Source organism: Melanotaenia boesemani, chromosome 11 (genome assembly GCF_017639745.1).
Source record: "Melanotaenia boesemani isolate fMelBoe1 chromosome 11, fMelBoe1.pri, whole genome shotgun sequence".
Lineage (NCBI taxonomy): Eukaryota > Metazoa > Chordata > Actinopteri > Atheriniformes > Melanotaeniidae > Melanotaenia > Melanotaenia boesemani.
Window position 1 is genome coordinate 14465229 of NC_055692.1, and position 22000 is coordinate 14487228.

Here is a 22000-nt window from a genome sequence, read left to right on the forward strand (position 1 = left end):
AACATTTGTATTACTATGTTATTCACATATTAACACTACTGATTTTCCTAAATATCAGATCTAATTTTTGCTTGTTGTGATTTGGTTTATGTATTTGGTTATAGTTAATTAATTAATGGCCTTCATACTACAATTAGTGTGAGAGATGTCAGTGCTGGTAGCTCAGAATAGAAGGAAACATGTATAAGCCCCAACGATCCAAATCTCACAGGAATCACTTGGAAACAAAGTAGTCTGTCAAGATGAAGTTACCTCCAGAGATGGAGGAGTTGTATTCAGCTTCTATGCTCCACATGTCTGGAACAAACTCAGAAAGCCTCAGATCAGCTGAAACACTCACTTCATTTAAACCCAGGTTAAGACCCCCTTGTTCTCTGCTGCATTTAAATGGTTTTTATTTAAAAGTCCATATCTGCACAGTTTCTTTAAAGCTTTAATTTTTAAACCTAATCGTACTGTTTTTATCTAATGTTCTTTTACCTTTCTCTTTTGTTTTTAATTTAAAATTCACTGCAATTTTTATTTGTTGAATTTTATCCTTTTTTAGTTCACTTATTTCACTAACTTTTTATATTTAATATTTTTTTTCTTTTTAAAGTTTGTTTTTATGATTTTTCTGCACTCTGCTGTAATGCGTTTAATGTTTAATGCTTTGTGTAAAGTCAAGGCAAGTTTATTTGTATAGCACATTTCATGTACAAGACAATTCAAAGATCTTTACATAAAACATTAAAAGCATTACAGTGGGGTGCAGGAAGCAAAAACAAGCGCATTAAAAACAAACTTTAAAAGAAACAGTTTGGATTGGATGTAGTCTCCTGGTGAGATGGTATGTAGATTTGTGTGTCATCAGCATAACAGTGGGAGCATATTTTGTTGTTTTTCATAATTTGGCTGCATCATATGTCCTACTCCGAGTTCTCAATTCCTAGAGGAAATACAGCTTTACAAAATCTGTACATCTACTAGTTTTTCTTGATTATCAGAGATGTAGTTATTATACTTTGCCCAAGACATTAAGGATTTCTTGAGTTTAATTTAACCATCCGAGCTTACCCAATTAGCCAGAATAGCTGTGTTCAAAATTACAAATAAAAGTAATTAAACATAAATCTGAACAGAAGAGATTACCTGTGCTTATGCACGATTGTGAATACAGAATAGAGTGTGAATGGGGGGGAGCGGCTAACAGAAAGAGTGGAGAGATAAGGTCATGCTCATTTGACAACATTCTAACATCCTAGTGAAGTGGACAGAGGAGGTCAGAGAAAGAGTCAAGGCAGCACAAGACCTCAGAAACAGACAAAAATACACACATCTATCTCTCTGAAATTTCACGGGGTCAAGGTCTATTGGCTTACAAGGAGGATTAAGGAGCTCAGTGGCTGTAATTTCCTCACCAAATGAGGTGGCACACATTGTAATGCTCTTATTAGTTCTGTACTTGAAAGCATAAATGTGAGTCTCACGAAGCCCGCCATAAAAGACGAATGTTGAAAAATATATGTTTAAGAAATGCAGAAAAATAGAATTTCTGGCTGTATCAGGTCATTCAAAAAGCCATTATTTGTGTTGAAAAGGACAGATGTGAGGAAAAGAAAAGCCTTAGAAGAAAGTGTAACATTAGTTCATACAGAAAGAATTGTACAAGCATAAAAAGGGCTTTACATTCCATAACTTCAAGTTTTCAGTCTGTACACGTGAGCTAAAAGTAATGGCTAATTTTGTTTAACTTTCAAAAAGTTTGCAACACAACAACACAGTTTGACATTAAAATCTTTTCATTTGCTCTATTTACTCTGACAAGAGCAGATTTGCTGTTGTTTTTTTGAATTTGACCAATCTCCAAGGTACTAATGAGTCCAACGAGCTCTAAAGGCTTTGTGAAATAAAAACACATCTTTCATGCATATTGATTTAACTTAAAAGTAGAATTTTGGTCCTTGTCTGGTTCAAGACACTTCCAAGTAGGACTTTGAGTGAACAAACGGTGGTATCCACTGCCTGGTGCAATCTGGTGTGCCATCTGGCAGGAAGTAAAAGTCATATTTATGCATTTATCAGATGGCAAATGTGAGCAGAACAAGGGAGACAACAGCTCTTTCAGTTTTGATCTTTTTGACTTTTGGATGTAGGTTAACAACCACTACTCTGTTTATTCTAATCATGTGTAATAAAGCCGATTGGCACTTGCTGAACTATGCAGCCTTTCAAAGGGTGAGCCTGAAATTAACTTTGAAACTGGATGAGACACAGCTAATGATGTGCACCATGATGACTATGCCCTCTCAGCAGTTGCTTACATTCCACAAAGGTCTTTTGTGCCTTTGAATGACAGTGGCGGTAGCTTGAGCTGCTCGCTGCAGTCATTTTCACTGATGAATTTGTTTATCTTAATGAGCAGTAAAATAATCGGAAACAGAGCCAGTAATTATATATTGCTGCTCAAGACGAACGGTCATATAATGAGTGTTAGTCATTCTTCTGGCAATGTTTCCTGTCCTTTTGACAAACAATTGCTCTGTTGTTACTGTATTTTTGTTTTGTTTTTTTTGTTGCACTGTTTTGTATGATTTTTTTTACGTTTAAGTTGACCCCCCCCAAAAAAGGGGATTGAGCAAAAGCTTTATTTTTGCCCTAACTATTTAAACAAAAAGACGGACTGACTATTACAAGTAATAAATGTATAAATCAGATAGTAAACAATTTCTCCTTTCTTTGGCGAAACCACTGAGAAATCGTTATCATTTAAAAAATAATCTTAAGAATTTGTCTTTGACATTAAAAAGAGACAATCCTGTCGAATTTTACCTAATTGGAAATGATTGGCTCAGTTAAACATCAACATTGCTTTTGTATTTTAGTTAAAATTACATGTAAAAAAATCTGATTTGATAAGTTGTGAGGAACTGCTGCAAAAGCAGTAGATATTTTGGTTTAATGATTCTGGTGCTGGTGAACACAAGTTGTTTTTTTTAGATTTTTAGATAGTGTGTGCATGTCTTAACTTTCCCAAATATTGCCAAATCTGAAGTCATATCACAGACTAAGAAAAAAAACTAATTTGGGTGCTATTATGCATAAGAATCTGAAGAGGAAACAAACAATAAGAGGATGATGTTGTACCTGAAATGTATTCTAAACACAACATACATACAGAGACTGTGTGTAGCATGTAATACTTTATTTAGAACATAAGGTAGTTTTCCTGTAATTGTAATGTAATATACATACATAAATGCAACCTTTTTGAGTTAATTTACAATAATGTTCAAATATTGCAACTGAAATAATTTTGAGAAAACATCAACCTGTCAAATATTTACTTGTATCGTAGCATTTTAAATTTAGAAATTTTAATATCTCAGGAGGGTTGTTATATATAATTAATGCATAATGATAATTGATGAATTTATAGTTTAAAAAAAAAGGCTCAAACTAAATTTAGAGAACTGAGGCAGTGTGGCAAATGGGAAAAATAAATATTAAAGACTATCGAAGCAGTCAAAGATCAAAGCAAAACAGTCAGTTCAAATTAATATGTATAAGCAGAGGCATTTCATTTCTATATTTATGAAATGGAAGAAGACCTCCAGTTAAAACACAGCCCACTGTGTCCTGCCGGTGAGGCAACCATGAAAAGAATTAGTTAAGATCTCTGCTGTTATTCAATATTTGCTCTCAGTCAATTAGGGTTAATGTCTTATTCAATTAATTAATTACCCTTTCCTGAAAGAAGACCCATGGGTGACCTATCTTCCAAAGGCTAAATTTGAATTAACTTGCCTACGACAAAAGTGGGAAGCTGTGTTAATCAGATGCTGGTCCAGTCTTTCAACATTCAAAATCAGAGTTTGGTTTCCACTGTAATGAGCCAAACACTCAATGAGCGAGCTTTTTCTGTCCATCAAGAAATACTATGATCAATTTAACAGCTGACTGTCTGAGCAAAGATCAATTATTCTCATTACTTGAATCCCACCAATTAACTCCTTATTATTGTGAAGAGATGAAGAAAATAATCAGAAGACTTTTCCACATCACCTGCCGTTGGATCCAGAAAGTGGGGTTTTTCTTTACAGTCAGTTTTTTTTTTCTTTTCTTTTTTTTCTGACACCTTCCTCTTGGTGAGCCCCAGGCAGCTGTCAGATACCCCCATTTGCTCATTCCGACAGTCGGTATCAAAGTGCATGCTGGAACCTACTGATTAGCACAAGCTTATATATTTAAAGTCAATACCATCATGGTTAGATACTGGAGGGTCATTACACTGTTGTCTCAGAGGGACTTTGCTATTAGTTCCTTAACTAAAAAATTGAAAGGGACCATTGTATGTTTTTTAATGTTCTCTGGCTAATCTCCAGTGTCAAAATGATGCATTATCCCCTTAAAAATCACCTACAGCTTGAACACAGCAGTAGGAAGGAGGAGTTAATTTACAAAAAGGTACAGTGTTATTAGGAGCTGGATTTTTTTTAAGCCTCAGACACATATATAGAGGCACATTTACCTGCAAAAGCACCAATTTTAATGTGTCTCCAGTAGGCTGGATTACTGTACTGGTCTTCAACTGGACTTCCTAAAAAGAGCATTAAACATCTGCAGCTCATCCAAAACGCTGCTGCTAGAGTTTTAACCAGGACTAAGAGATCTGATCACACCAGTTTTGAAATCTTTACACTGGCTTCCAGTCAGTCACAGAATAGATTTAAAACCCTTTTGCTTGTTTACAAATCCCAGAATGGTTTAGGCCCAGAATACATCTGTGATATGTTCAGAGAATATAAACCTAGCAGAGCTCTTAGATCCAAAGACTCTGGTCAACTAGTCCAGACCAGAGTCCAGACTAAACATGGAGAAGCAGCATTTAGCTGTTATGCTGCAAACAAGTGGAACAAACTGCCAGTGGAGATTAAACTTTCACCAAATGTAGACATGTTTAAATCCAGGTTAAAAACATTTCTTTTCTCATGCGCCTATGCATGAAATCTGCATGTTAACTTTTTAACTTATTTTGCTTTTAATCATTTTAATTTTTATTATTTTATTGTGATTATGTGATGATGCCTTTTACTATTTCTTTGTTTTATGTAAAGCACTTTGAATTGTCCTGTACATGAAATGTGCTATACAAATAAACTGCCTTGCCTTTTTTTAATAAGTTTAAGATGTTTTTAAGAACGAAAAGAAAAACAATATTAAAAATGTGATTGGATTGAAAAAATCTGACATTCAATTTTTAGGCCATATCACGCAGCCCTAAGCATTCAAAGTTCAGCTATATTTGTTTTAGTGTGGTCATGATTAGTATATTTTTGAAGTGGACAGCATTTAACTATTGATTGAGATTAAAAAATACAGACGATAACATTGTGATACTATTTTGGCCAAATCGCCCAGCAATACCTACTTAGGACTCTCACGTGTAAGACTTTTCGGCACCTGGTCATTATCACATCTGTTTGGATTTTCTTGTATGGTTAAATTCTGCTGACCTCAGCTAGAGCGTCCACATTATCCACTGTCACCATTTTAAAAGCAGAAATCTTTTATATTGCAGGGTGAGACTATTTAGCGTGTCCTATACGGGATGGAGGAAATAAGAAACAAGCACAAGTCACGAGAAAAAAATGTTAATGGAGGGACAGCAGCGGCCAGCTAGGCCGAACGAGCAGGCACTGGCTGTTGTCTCCCATTTCACCTGGACAGGGCCATGTAAGCAAGCCAGCCTGAACGCCACCACCTGCTGATTCAGCTGGGAGAGCAGCTGCCAGCCCCAAATAACCTCTCTTCACAGTCTGCACTGGCCCCTCACTTTATGCAGAGCAGCGATTTGAGCGGTGTGAAGGTGTGAAGCAAATGCTGATACATTTGTGCACTTTTCACCTAAAAGTATCTATTTGCTAACTTTTAAAACAACCTTTAGATTGGTTTAAACGAATACCAAATTATGTAAAACCTCAATTTAAAACAATTCCAATGTTGATTAAAATCCCTCATTGTCTATGGACTGTAAGTATCTTTACTGACTTAGTCTAATCTTAACTTTAATTATCCCTGTTGCAACTGGTTAAGTTTAATCCAGAATAGGCTAAAACTTTGAGTCATTTAAGCCAAGTCTCTGCGATGTGACGGATTCAGCTACCACATGCATTTTAGTCTGGGACTAATCTTTAGTCCTGTCACTAAAACTGACCCCAAAAGTGCTATCCTACAACACTCCAAGAACACAGACTCACCTCTCTCATGAACAAATAGTTGTAAAGCTGAGACGCAACAGAGATGGGAGCTTATTTTGATAACTCGGCCTTAGGCAACACAAAGGACCATCTTTATATCTTGTGCTGTAAAATGACACTGTCAGAGAGGTCTGTTATTCACAGAAACCAAATTATGCTGACACTGATGGCCTGCTTGAGAATAAAGCAATAATAAAGCAAGAATGGCGAGACTTCATTACCAATACTTTGTCTGGCCCACAGTGAATTGATAACAAACCAAAACTCATTTCCTATAAATATACACCTCTGCTGTTTCTTTGGAGCCCTTGTGATTGTTCATTAAAAAGAAATAATGAAAAACGGATGAAAGGAACAACTTAATGTTTCATCAGAAAGTCACAGCTTTAAAGAATATTTTCAGGGCAGTGAAAGCTAAAAATGCAAACCCCTATTTAGAGTCCAGACAGTATTGTAAGCAGATAATGGCTACTACAGACATATTTATATCAGCATGCATGCTGTGCTATGTGCACCAATATGAAAGCTATTTCCTACCTTTATTTCTAAGAAAATATAATCATGAAAAGAATGCTTGAAGAAATCCAGAATTGGTTCATCACATAGTTTGTCCAGCAGAGAGGCTCTATTGACTTTTTTTTAATGTTCTCAGCACAGCTGGCAGCTTATGCAGCAGAGTAGCAGCCAGGGTGTAGCAGAGTCGTGCAGCGGCTTTGCATTCATTTTCTAACTAGTCTGTGAAATAAATTGCTAGCAAATCAAACAATGAACCTATAATTTTTCCAATTTTTGTACTGCATATGTATATATACATGAGTACTGACAAAAATAGGTAAATGTGTTGATATTCTAAATTTCTAAGAAAACAATCCAGAAATCCACAAAGGATTAAAATCTGGTTGTCTTTCATTTATTTTCTTCAACATGATAACAAATGCACATTTACTTGAAATGTAATTTAAGGGAATTTACCCTGAAAGTCATGAAAATAAAGGGACCCTTTCATGACACATAATTAGTGTAAAAATGCTCAATTAGTCTGATCAATTATTGATCAGGCTAACTAAGCACCCAAGTGTCACTAACAATAAAACAGAATTAAATTGCTTATGGCAAAAAACAAAGACCAGAAAATCTGCTGTGGTCAGAGTAACCTGAGCTAAAGGAAAGTTTGTACAGTTGCACTATGTTGTGTTTGTTCCAGTGGAAGAACTATTTTTTAAAATAAGTTTGTATAAACTTAAGAGGGACATAGCCTGACTTAAAAAAAAAAAAAAGATCTTTTGATGTAGAGGCAGATCTAAATAAAGTCTATTTTAGTTTTCTTCCCTATTATCCTTAACAGAAGAATTGAGTCTCAAACAGTTTTTGTTCTTGATATAATAAACATTTATAGTATAATTCTCTGAATAACTCATTTTCTGTAATCTTTTTTCAACCTTTATTTTTCTAATGCTTATTCCAACAACTGGGTTTGTATTTGGAGCTTTTGGTTGTGCTGCAGCCAACTTCTGCTGTGCCAAGAATCACTGGAATATGCACAAATGATCATTTTATTTCTTGCAAATCAAAATCAGTAAGCTCAATTAAACATGTGAAACAACTGCTCGATTTGTGAAAGTCTATCATATCATTTCATATATACCCACTAAAGACAGACACGACTGAAACAGCTCATTAGCCTAATAGCCTGTAACCCATCAGTTTATCATCCAGAAGAAATTGCCATAAATGACTACATCAAGCATTTAGCTCATTTTGAAACAGTAGAATAAATTGAAAATATTTCATCTAAACACAGTGAACCAAGTCAGACTTCAGAATCTTTGGTATCACAGCTAAACTGCAGCTTGGATGCAGCAACATAACTAGTATGATAAATCTGGATGGAGTCACAAAGAGCAGAAATCCTTCTTATTAACCGATGCTTTTACAGAAAACGCACAGATCGACATACACAAATAAAACATTCATTTAAACCTTCATAGCTGTAATCAAACAGAAATTGGCTGATGTTTTATTAGCATTAAGGCTAACAGAAGAAAATAACATCAAGCCTTTTAGCAAAAGGGGGATTAAAAACCAAAAAAACTTTCCCATCCTTCAGTCTGTTTAATCAGTCCAGTCATGACCTGTGAGGGTTTGTGAATAAGAGTGATGCAACAGTGTGTATTCCAAAACACTCTGTTTTCTTGAAAGTAACAGTGACTAGATGACACATAAGAGGTCAAATATGAATTTCTCCCGAAGGCTGGGAAGTGTTTGCCACTCTTGGTGCAGAAAGAAAGAAGGATTTGTTGATGCCAGTGTGGAGATGTGAGAGTGAAGGACTTTGGGTATTTGTTCAAAGCAGACAAACTGTCCTCCAAACAGCTACACACTGGCTGAATGCTGATTGGCTGAAAGCTACCTTGAGCTTGGTTTTTATAACAAAGTGGACAAAGCACCAAAAATGATTAATTTAAAAAGCACAGAAAACAGCTGCTTTGGAGAATCTTCATTACTCAAACACTTAGTTTTATCCCATCACAATGAAGATTTTTATCAACTTTGATTTATTTATCAAACGCTACACATGTTTCTAATACTGCCCCCAAGTGTCAGAAAAGCTCCAATGCAGAGTGAGTGTGTGCGTTCTAGCAAGAGCATACAGCACTTTATTAAAATGCTCTGCAATTTTTTTTTTTTTATTTCTTTTCAGGTATAACACCAACCATCTAATATGCAAATATGCCGTGGAGTAAACTCAAATTTCCACATGGTTGCAGATGACACCACTAAGTACGTGAGACTTTAACGGATGTTTGAGACCTGCCGTTTTGCTTGAACATTTGGACACAGTTCAGTGCATGATAACACATCTCTTGCCTTCTATCATCATTCAGTGCTTAGGGTTTTCAGCCAACCTCCTCGTCATGTACCCATTTATTTTGGCACTATTGTGAGCCACAGGGCACCTTCATCCTGTTTTTCTGTCAGACTGTAATCAGTCAGTAGCTTCTACTTGCAAAAATGCTGCATAATGACCTGCATGTCTGTTGTGAGTGAACATTAGTGTGTAGCAAAAAAAAAGAAAAAAGAAAGAAAAAGAATGGTCTCAAGTGGGTGTGAGCCACCACAGCACAACAAACGGAGCCCATGTCATTAGTACCCAGTGGAGCAAGTCTTTCATGTTGCCTATCCTTCTTCGTGTTTGATGGTGCTGGCCTTGTAGATGAAGCACAAGAATCAAATGATGCATTATGTACAGAGACCCAAACACAGCATCAGTTAGCTGAGTCTAGTTGCCTGAAATGCTCAGATCAAAGTGAGAGGTCCTTACAAATCCAATACAAGATAGAGTGGAACAGTCAACAACTTCCATGACACAAAAACAAACTCCCCCTTCATGCACAAAAAAGCATACAGAGTCCAAATTAGGTACAAATCAAAAGACACAACCTGTGATGAGGCAGCCTCTCTATCTTCATGAGTTGCTCAGACAATAAATGCAGTTCCTGCATAGAAAGTTATACAACATATCATCATACTTAGCTTTAATAGGCTACTGGTGTACTGGAGATCTGAACCGTGCACATACATATTCAGTCTAGATATAAATGATTTACAATATGTTTCCTTTTGTGTGTGCTACTCTAATTGCTTGCATTGCCCTTATGCCTGTTTTGCTTTAATTCCTCTGACTTGAAACACCAAGTTATACTAAGATCAATACAGAGTTTTTCATCTTTTTCAAAGATCTTCATTATGAACAGAGGAAAATGAGATATCCAGGACATGTAAAGATAAAACTAACTTGAAAATTTAAAGCTTGTCCATTTAGATGCTTATGTTCTTTTATTAGGTTAAGGTAAAATGGAACTATAATTTACAGAAAAGTATTTGAGTAATATGTGTCTTTTGACAAACACAAACAGAGGTTAATTTATCATATTAACGAAGAAAATGTTTGGGGGTTTTAAACAAACTGAATCTTGTAGGGGTAAGACACTGAGGCAGAGGCTCCTTCCTAACATAAGCTTGTGCCTCCTTCACAAAGCTAGTAGCAATAGCAAATCTTTACCAACACTGACGGAGAAACGGTGTCATATATGAACACGACTGTTAGGAACCATGCTTCATTTAGGCTTAAAGAACACATTGATGAAAAGTAGCCCCAATCACAGCATAAAGAAATTAAATCAATCTAGGTCCTTCAAAAGTTATACCATGACTGGTGCCTTTATTAAAAACATAACTAAAACACACTGGAAAGAAACGTCCTTATCGTGATAAACTCACAAGAGAGGTGACTCATTTTTAAGTTAGATCTTTACAATCTGCTGAACAATAAATGAAATTCAAGTTTAGATGCGTTGCCACCTGTTTCAGTCTCAGGCGTTGGTGTTTACCTGGTGTTTGTTGTCATGGATCTGAAAACTACAGATCACAAAATGTTCATGCAGCCATTTTATAAGCGGATGGATGAAAATCCGCTTATGATATGATGGCAAATCTACTCTACTGAAAAATCTGAAAAGAGTGAACAGACCTAAATGTCTGACAGAACAACAATGGGACTCATGTTATTCAGAGAACAAACAAAAAACAAGAAAGTGATGCTCTCATCTGCACATGGGAGTTTCATCCAGATCGGTACCGCTGCATTTAAAATCTGGTGTACTACCTCACATGCCCTCTCATAATCTAGTTCATAGATTCCTAGATCGTTGTAAATGTAGCCATCTTCACTTCTGTGCACGTAAAGCTCAAACTGTCCTTTATATGTTCAAACCACAGTCAGTCAAAACCACATCCCCTGGAAATGTTTCTGCAGAACTCCACTGTTCTCTCCGGAGTGTTTATCCAACGTATTCGCTGCACTGCACCACGATGGAAACCGAGGATGAAAATCTGCTGGCTAATTTCCTTTTTGTGAGCTGGTCATGAAGGTGATGCTGCAGCCGAAGACACAACTCGGAGGGGGGGAATGATAAGATGAAACACTCATAAGAAATTCTAAATAAGACGGAGATTAAAAAGACGAGAGCTACTGCTGAACCGACGTAAACAGACCACGGGTACACCCAACATGGGGAATTACTCCCACAATTCTGAGCGTTGATGATGTCAGTGCACATTCTCTTTTGGATTGCGATCTGGTGACTCTGGAGGCCATTGGAGTACAGTACACTCATGGTCATGTTAAAAAGAAAAGAAAGTTTGAGCTTTGTGACATGGTGAATTATCCTTCTGGAAGTAGCCACAGAAGATGATATGTCATGGTCATAAAACAAGGGACACTGAAGGATCTTTGAGATAAATTAGTTGGGGCATTTAATACTGCAATTAATTGTGAAATCAAGTAATCGTGACAACCCTACTTTCATCCTCGGATTTTTATACAGGTGAATGACCATAATGAGTTATGCAAACTGATCATGGTTATCTCAAATAATTGCTATTATGATTTATTCCAAACTGTGAGAGGTTCCCTCTCAGGCTGTGTAAAAGATGCAGGCGATGGATGAAAGCAGCTTAATCTCCCAATTTACATCTTTCATCTTGTTGAATGAGTAGAATGAAATTAATCTTTTTGGCTTCTTGTCATAAAAGTTTTGTTGCACACACAGTGATGGCCATAGTTGTTTTTAATTCTATATAAATGCAACAGACAGTGAAAAAAAGAAGCGTTTCCAGATGCTCTGGTCCTTGCAAGCCACAATCCTGCAGGTATTCGATGTTTCCCGGCTTTAACACACCTGACTTAATTTAATGAGTCATTGTGGAGAACTTCATAGGCTGTTGGAGCCATTTATTTTTAATCAGGTGTGTTGGAGCAGGGAAACACTGAAAACCTGCAGGTCAGACTTTGGACACCCCTGCTCTGAGCGATCTCTGTTCTGTGCTGCAATTTCTGGTAATTTATGGGCTGGAATTTATACTGATATCAGCAATACGCTGATACCGGCCATTTATTCAACAGCCCAAACATTAATGTGGGTTTAATTTGGAATGAAATTAATTCTCACACTGAATGTTATTTTAGTTTTTTTGTTAATTTCAGTAAGAGGGTATCCGTATAATACATAAATAAGCATGTGTGGAAAATTCAAATGCAGAAAGTCTCAGTTAGGAGAAACACAGCTATCCTCACACCTGCCTTTACATTTACCAGGACTCAACTTCTGAGACCCCTGCTGTGCATAGAGGCGAGTCCAACTAAATCTATTTGGTATTGCTTCATCAACTCCACTACCTCATGCTTTATCCTTTGAGACGTGACATTTCATGTCCTATGTGACAATTTCCAGGACTTCAGCCTCTAATAGCTGCCTGACTGGCAATGCACTCCTTCACCTAACTACACAGATGGTGGATAAGCATTGCAGCTTTCTGAGGACAGCTGGCTAGACAACAATTCTGTGCCTTTCAGTGCAACATAAACACGATGAGCAATATAGATGCAACGGTTTGAACTTCATTTTATCTATTCATTAAACACAGAGTGCTTGCCAGCTGTCTGATCAATTTTACAAAAGTAAGCAAAATCACCAATGTTCAAACAGTTTAATATCAGAAGTTTTTTAACCAATGAAACATCGTGTCTGTCACTGTGCTTTCAGACCAACACAAACATAAGTTACAAATGTTCGTCCTTTTACACAGACATCCACACACCTGCAAGAGTGAGAAGCTTTGAAAAAACCAAACAGGAGTCAATAGATGTTAAAAAATGTCAGAGGTCTCCTTTCTCATTTACTTTCTTGTCAAACTGAAAGCTGTATCACGTGGGTGCAGCTGTGGATGGCACACACATCCAAACACAGAGACCCAAGCACATTAAGACCCAGAGAGAGGTGCGACTTTAAGTCTCCTCTTCTCTATTCCCTGGAGCAAAAAGCCAAAGCCTGGGCTGAGGTGATAAGTGCACTGGGATACCACCCAGTGCATACACACACCGTCGCACAAAGAGAAAAGTCCCGTGAAAAATAAATACACCTGAATTTCCTTGTTCAAACACCAATAAATAAAATCTAAGAATTTAATTTTGCTAAGCGACTCATTTGGAGGAGACTACTTGCACAGGAACTAACAATACAATTAAGTTTCCAGAGTGTGACAGAGTAGTAGAGCAATGTGTCCTCACAATTATGCATGCTCATCCATACACGCATCACTATGCTGTCTAACATACATAGATACTGAATAAGCAAGCATGCTGCAAGACTTGCTGAATACTTCTACAATGCATTTGTATAATCAGAAATTGGGCTTAAAGGTGACTATATGCTGCTTTAATTTAAAGCTGTAGCTGCTGTTGAAATTGTGGAGTGGCTACAAGTTGATGCTTCGCTAATTGGCACATGAAGTGATCTGTTTGTTTCTGAGTGCTTTAATGTTGTATGAGTGCTGTCATAAAATAAATAACATTATTTTTGTGTGTAGATCAAGTATAGATGAACAGATACACTTGAATAAACAGAAAGAAACAATTTTAAGATTTTGAAATCTAAAATAAGAACAAATAAATCAGAAAAGAATGACTTTATGATTGCACAATTAGATATGTGCATGTTGTATGTTTGACTCACAAGTTTCTTCCTCTTATCCTGCTCAGTTGGTGGCTCTTCGTCGTCACTTAACTTGGGCTCTTCAAAATGGCTCATCAGCATGCAGCTGCAAACACAATAATATTCATCTCAATATTAATAACCACCCAGAGACCTGCTCAGCAGGAAACAATCTCTGAATACGCAGCTTGTGCAAAACACAGGCACACGCACAAAAAAGTCTGAACCCTTTGGCAATTATTCTACTGATATGACTGCTATTCATATTGGTTCATCTGCATGCAGAGACATGCGTGTAGAACTTTTGTGCTCAACATAAAGTCTGTGCGGCCTTTTATTTCCTTTGTGTTCTTAACTTAATCCTTTCTCTGAGCACAGATAAAGAGATAAAGTAAGGGGGACTGAATGTCACATTATGTGACTTTAAAACACAAGTGATAACTCATGATCAGAAGTTCTAACTAATTTCTAACAAATAACATTCTGTTGATTGATCTTGTAATGCATTCATAAAATATTAGATGTAACTTTCCTTTGGGGATTAACACCTCTTGAAAGAATCTATAACAACATCTGTAAGACGATTAAATGTAAAGTAATGACTTTTCAGGGATTTATCACCCAAATCTGCACTTCCCCAGTCTTTATGACCCTATTTTAACAGTTAAGGTTATCCTCTGGCCGTTACGATCAAAACTTAATTGCTTGGTTAAATCTTGTTGTTTTCATTGCATTATTTTCACCAGGCAGTTTTCACAAGGACAAAACACAACTAAAGATAAACTAACCAACATGCTCAGGATTAAAGGACAAAAAAGCAAAAAAAAACACAAAAAACAAAAATGAAGCAAGCTGGCAGTGGCAGAAAGCACAAATCAACAAGACTGGATGTCTAAATAATATTAAGAAAGGAAAGCTGACTTGTTGTCTACATGATGAAATACATAAAATGGCAAATGTTTACTCCGTTTGAGACTTCTGCTATCTAAATTTCACAAAACGGCAACCCTTCCCTTTTTAATTTTTAATCATCAAATATGGTGTTTTGGTCTAAAACAGTTAATTAGAGTAAAAAAAAAGCACATTAATTTTGACTTTATTGCTTCCAAGTGATAAGAGATTAAATTTCTGCATCTGAACGTTATGCTGAGGAAGTTTACCAGTTGGCATGATATAAAAAAGAATTAATCCTTTGCAGCATTCGACACAGTACAAGAACAGCTGCTGTTTATAACAGTTGAAGACAATGTAAAGAAAAGTTTACTTAACTTCTCATTAGGAATGGAGATAAAGATGAGGCAAGAAGATTAAAATACTAACTGTTGTCTTTACTTTTAACTCAGAGGCAATGCAAAATGTAGGTTTTATCTTCACCAAAGTCACACATATACAGTAACAGTCTGATTAAAATGTTAAACTAGTATCACTAGTACTACCTGTACAACTATTGTTTTAAATAAGCCCAATGAGTCAACATTCACCATATAGCCAGGATACATAAACTTTGGATTTATCCATTTATTTAGTCTCCCTAAAAACTGTTTCATTAATATTGATGGGATGCATTAACTTAATGACCCAGGTCTTTGTTCATTTACTTGCATGCTTTGGGTCACTGTTCCGAAGTATTACCCATCTTCTTTGAAGCTCCAGGACATAAATCCTTACTTTGACATTCACCTAAAAAATGTATTAAGTTCATGGTGATTGAACTGTCGTCCAACGTGCCTTGCACTTAAAATCAGGTTTTTTTTTTTTTTTTTTTTTTGGAAGTCAATGAACTTTGTCCAGAAAGTCCCACAATATTTTCTTTTTCTTTTTTATTCAACCACTGTGGCTTCTTTGTGGAAACACCATTCATACTAAATGTATTTTTGAACAAAGAATTTAACAAGTTGTAGTGGTTTCTGTAGGTGTTTACTGCTACCCTGAGGCTTTTTGCACCCCTTTGCCATCCTCTTGGTATTATCTTTGAAGGACAACCTGCTTCTGAAGAGCAGGCAACTTCCTAAATCTTTCTTCCTTTAAGACACCTATGTATGTCCCACTGTGACATGTCAAAACACTCACTGAAAAAGGTTTGTACAGATAAAATGAGGGGCCATGTGATAGCGTTTTTTTTATCTTGACTCAACTTCTCCAACCACTACAAAAACACAGTCAGCCTGCTAATCAGCAAAGGTTTAACAAACAATTCTTTCTGTCGCCCAGATCAAAGGAGAGCATGACCATAGCTGTTACCAGTTTCATTGCTAAACACCTGTGGGTTTATTCTGTTGTTGAGGAGCACAGGTTTCAGCAGCAGTTGAAGACCTTGGGGCCATGGCACATGCTCCCATCACAAACTTTACAGAAACAACTATATCATTATTCTTCTGCCAAACTAAGGCCTTGGTGAGGGAACTGGTGAGTAAAGATTGGCAAGTGGCCATCATATATGATTTGTTGACAAATGTGTTATGGTCATAATCATGTTGTTTGCTGTATGCCCAGATGTCTCAAAGCTGCTATAAGAAGAATGACTTTTGTTGATATTTGCACCTGTAATGAATCACAGAGAGACAGTGATATGATTGACTTGTATTAATTGAGTAAATGGAGCTGTGTATTTTGAGGATGCAATGTCCCGAAATAAAGGCATCGTGTACACACACACACACAAAAGTACATAGTGAATATACAAAGGAAAGGAAAGGAAAGGAAACGAAACTTACTCTTTGAATGTTCCTGTTTCCGGGTCCTCTGTCATCACATCATGCAGTGCTTCAACACAGATGTTGATTATGCCACAAAACTTGTCCTGGATCACACTGATGGCACATAGATGACAGAGCTTCATTACCCACAAGATCATTAATCTAATAGTTGCGTGCTTGCTCTTGCTTTGTGTGCAATGAGTGTGTATGTGTGCATATGAATTAGAGCATTGGGTGTTGGTCCAATGAAGCACATGGCCAATTTAGAAGAGCATCACAACAGAGAGCAACAGCCAAATTAAATTTTGCGTTCACTGAATGTAATAAAAAGGGTGTCAAAAAAACAAACAAAAACAAAAAAAAACCCAAAAAACAAAAAAAAACATATGGTCGTCAAAGAAAAAAAACACATCAATTCACATCATAACATTTTGGCTGTGGGAGTTAACATTCCCACTCTATTCACATTTATTGACATTTATCTTTCTCATTGTTCAAAAAGATAATGTGGCACAGGGTCATTCAGAAAGTTCAAATCATAATTTAAGCCACAGTGTGCTGAAAGCATTTCCACAACATTTATGATTCATTTATTGATAACATGTGTAATAAGGGTAATTTTGCAGCTGCAAAGGTGGGTTTGACCACCTCATGCAGGGTGTAAAAATAAAACTGATCAGGCTTATTGTGTTAACATGAATCATTGTGGCTAATTCTTAAATCAATACAGAGCCGCCACTGGGATTCTTGCATCAAGGAGGCAATGCAGAGCCCACGCCTGCTGGCAGAGCTTGAGATCTTTCAAATATTCTTGCAACACCCACCACCTAAGCTCAGAGATGAGCAGCACTTGATGAATAATTTGAGTCATTCTTTGAAAGAAGTGGAAAGGAAGTGGGTTCCTCACGTCAAAAAGAATTAAAAACATGGAGGGAGAAGAGAATACAAAGAAAAAAATAAGTGTGGGTATGGGCACTGATGCATCAAAGGCTGTCAGTTCAAGTACTTGGCTAGGTAGACCCTAGGCAATGCTGCATAAAGTTCACTGAGCATAAAGTCTGGCAAAACATGGGAAATCAACATGAAAGAACACCCAGCAAGTAAAACAAAGACCTGTCCCCATTTAGATTTTTTTTTCTGTGCATACCACTAAAAAAACATCCTTGTCTTGTTTGCTTACATGCTTGTAAAACAGCTATTTTATCTGGTTAAACCTCAAACCAGACCGTGACATGTGCTGTTGTTGTGAGATAATTCAGGCTATTTGCACCACCTGTGTGTGGGAATGCCTTGTCTGGCATGAGCTGGTATGATAAAACAACATATATGTACGTTATATCATACGCAGATGTTCAGGTCAAAAGTTGACATGTACTCATTGTGTACCTTTGGGGTCACTGTGTGTTGAAGCAATAGATTGTGTTAACCAGCTTTCAGCTGCCTTGTGTATAGGGCTGGGTATCGTCACAAATTACCTGAATCGATTCGATTCACAACAGCCTATTTCAATTCGATTAAATCTGATTCGATATCGCTTCATTTACAGCTAATTACGTAACACCACCTATTTTTCTTGAATATTAAAGATGTTCTCAGATAACTGTTTTTTTTTTTTTTTTTTTTTTATCAAACACTGAGCGCATCAAAATTAGTTATCTGGGAATAATCAGATTACTGTAATACTCTGATCTGACACATCTATATTAATTTCTGAAGTACCATAACTGTTTGATAAAAGGACGAAGTGGAAGCCTGTTCTAGAGGAAATTTGACTTTAGACGACCATATCGGATTTATTTTAAACTACGTGCATGGGGACATCACTTCCTGTTAGCACTAGCTGCTAATATGAGTGACACGGTCTTAGCATTAGCTGCTAATATGAGTGACACGGTCTTAGCATTAGCTGCTAATATGAGTGACGCTGTCTTAGCATTAGCTGCTAATATGAGTGACACGGTCTTAGCATTAGCTGCTAATATGAGTGACGCGGTCTTAGCATTAGCTGCTAATATGAGTGACGCGGTCTTAGCATTAGCTGCTAATATGAGTGACGCGGTCTTAGCATTAGCTGCTAATATGAGTGACGCGGTCTTAGCATTAGCTGCTAATGTGAGCAGTAATAAGCTGCACAAGACTATAGATGAAGGTAATCCACACTGGTGAACGAAAACATCTGAATGTGACATCATCACGACAAGAGAAGATAAATGAATAATCCGACAAGCAGGTATAACATTCACTATGAGCTGGTTTCAAATGATCCAAAATAAATTCTAACTTGATTTATTTTTAATTAAAAGATGAATGTCTATCATACTGTCCCAGAAGAAGAAAAGTAAAATGATAACGTAACGCACAGAACACCTTTGCCACTGGTTTCTAATGACTGTTTCATAATGGCAGTCATAGCAACAACCTGTTCTATTACAGTTTCCCTTTTCATGCATTTATGTCTATCAATTCAAATTCTATCCAGCTCCAACGTCTCCACAGATTACTTTGTAATTGCTGATGAGTGTGGCGGCTCCGTGCCCATCATCCAAATCTCAGCAAGTAGAAACATGCTCTGGAAGCAAAGAAACTAGTTGTAAAAAAAGAATCCTTGGAATCGCTTGTCAGTCTCTGCCCTCCTCCTAAAGCCTATGCCAATATGCTTTAGTTTTAACCTGTAAATGGAGCAGTTACTTTTCTACAGTTTTTCGTAGAGGCGAAAATATGTACTGATAGCAGTTTCATATTGATTACTGATGACCAATATGAAACAGTCATTTATCAAGTTATCTTTTTTCTGTTAACAAAATACAGCAGGTTCCTATGAATACTTTTTTTTATTATTATGTCCTGCCTCCACTGCAATCTACCCAGAGTCCCTATCTCTCTCTTTTCGCTCCTACCCCCCGGTTTTGTGCATAACTGAATGCCAACTATAGATAGAAAGGCATCGTCTCATTTTCCAAACTTTAACATCGGGATTGAAGATGAAAGGTTCACTTTTGATTTAAGTTTTGATAATGTAAAAAGTGTTTAAAAAGTGGATTCCACAACCTTAGATTTCCATTTCTAAAAATGTGATTGCAAGTTAAAAAAAAAAAAAAAATGTGATTAAAAACAAAAACTTTGATTAACTAATGACTGGATTAGGAAAAGGCACATCCTCATTTGCATGCACAACGACAAATACATAGATGCATGCATGTATGTAGGGGTTAAAACTGGGCTCTGGATGTCTGGGGCTGAGCACTGATATATAAACTGGTCCTTCATTATAGGCAGTAAAGCTCGCTCAAGACTCTCAGTTATGAATTATTAAAAAAAAATATTCTTAACAATTAAAACAATGAACTGACACAGAATAAAAAGGCTGAATACAAGGTTCGCATTAATAAAGCAGCTTTCTGCAAAAACATGCACCAGGCTGTGCATGTTAGGACGGAACATTTCTCCTTTTAGAAAGTTAATCTGCTTGGGTTTCCAAAGTTTGGTCTACCAAAAGACAAATGGGACAGTCTTACATTCAGGAAACAGAAAATAATCAAAAGCAAATAAACTAAATAATAACAAAGTAGTAAACACATTTCTCAAAACCAAAAGCTGGTGAATGAGTTGAAGCATACATGAATAAATCATTAGCAGTACATGTACATCTGATATATTGCAACACAAATACTGTATGTGATGGAGGTTAGGGGTGAAAGTAAGCTACAGAAAGACATCAGTGGTGTTTTCTAATTGCATTCTGTTCAATTTCAACAGATGTATAATCAAGCAGGCACAAATTGATATTTCCAGTACAAAAGCAGATCTTGCTCATGATTTTAATTCCCATTTGTCATGGACCAGCAGCTGTTTCACATCCATCAGTGCTACTTTTTTTTTTTTTTTTTTTGCTTTTTTTGCTTTATCATTAATATAAAGCCAAAAGGGTCATCATCAGTTTATGACTGCTGCACATGGTGAACAATAAAAAAGATGAACAGGTTAAGCTGCCTGCAATGTTTAACTTTAAGTGAGACTATGAGAAAAATAAGAAAAAGATGATTAAAGAAAAGGCAACTGTGGACAAATTGTGGACCTCCTCAGTTTTAGTTTTGACTGTATGTGAGATAGTTGATTCACCATGCAGCACTTAACCAGTCAAAGCTGTCATAACAAATTGCTGCTGCAGACTAAGGATGGGGGCGTAATAAAGGATTTCATGCCTGCCTGTGTAAAACTGAGCTTTTCTAAATCAAGATTAATGCAAGAATCATCAGACATTCAGATGGGACATCAAAAGAAAAGTTGATCTTTTAACATCAGAGAGAATCCTTTGAAGAACTTCTAAGAAGTTTTAGTAAGAAAATCAAATGAACCATTTCTTGATGGCTTGCTTCGTACTGTCTCAGTCAGAAGTTGTGGTTGCTGCAGCCTGGTTACACTTTAACCACAATCACAATGACATAACAAAACGTGTGGGCCATGTGACGCATGTTATCTCTCTTGTGATTATAATAATAACTTCGTGACTTCATGTAGTTTTATTGGCCCTGATGAGGGATGCAGGTATCTTCTCAACAGATTAATATGACTGTAAGGCAAATATGCAGCTGCTTTAAAACTTAACTTAACTACTATTCCCTTTTAATTTTTTTTAATAATAAACACATGCACCATGAATGACCGGCTGTGCTGTTCTGTCCTCTTTCAAACATGTCAAAGGCCCATCTGCTCATATATGCATGATAAAATATTCTCACCTGTTGTCTGACGGAAGCAAAGAAAGTAGTGCCAAAGACGACAGTTTCCTCCTTTCGGGTTGTGTGATGTTGTCCATGCGGTCGACCCACATCTCTATCACACTGCCCAACAATTGATCCATCTATTAATAAGACAGAAGGATTTAGTCATGCATATTTACTTGATTCTGCCACCAGCCCTTTGTCCCTGGTCCTCTTCACACATGGTCTGATCATATTCTCAATTTCTACACTTTGACTGGTTTCACTTAATTTTATAAAGGAGGCTCTGACATTATTAATCTTATTAAAGCATCTTTACTTTATTACATATTCTATCAATCCTGTTTTTATTTGTTGCTTGTACAGTAGGATTTGTCATTGTGCAACCACTTAAAAAAACAGTATTACTATTAACATGAAAGAAAACGAAAAAGAAAAAGGATCAAAGAAAATGACTCAATACAAGCAGCAGTCTTAATAGAACAGTGTTATCTGCCAGCTCACTATGCCATGTGCAAACAGAACTGATCACAAAAATCAGCATTGTTTGCTGTAAAATTTTCCTCATTCTCTATGAATTATTATGAATGAATGAATGAATGAATGAATGAATGAATGAATGAATGAATGAATGAATGAATGAATGAACGAACTAAGAGCTTGCTATAATGGAAGAACATTTAGAAAAGTGCATCATCAAAAAGATTTATTTAGATTAAGGCAGCAATATCTAATGGAGGCATAGGTAATTTTGTTTTTATAGCGGGGAAAAAATAAAATTAAATAACTAG

General features: G+C 36.5%; 1 protein-coding gene across 1 annotated transcript in view; it reads right to left on the reverse strand.

The window, feature by feature from the left end:
- ipo11 (importin 11) overlaps nt 1-22000 on the reverse strand; it is a 134182-nt gene that overhangs the window by 11228 nt on the left and 100954 nt on the right. The window contains exons 27-29 of the mRNA XM_041999342.1: nt 21228-21349; nt 16507-16602; nt 13814-13898 (exon numbers count right to left, since the gene is read on the reverse strand). Coding sequence (XP_041855276.1) covers nt 13814-13898; nt 16507-16602; nt 21228-21349 — 303 coding nt within the window. The remainder of the gene's footprint in view (nt 1-13813; nt 13899-16506; nt 16603-21227; nt 21350-22000) is intronic.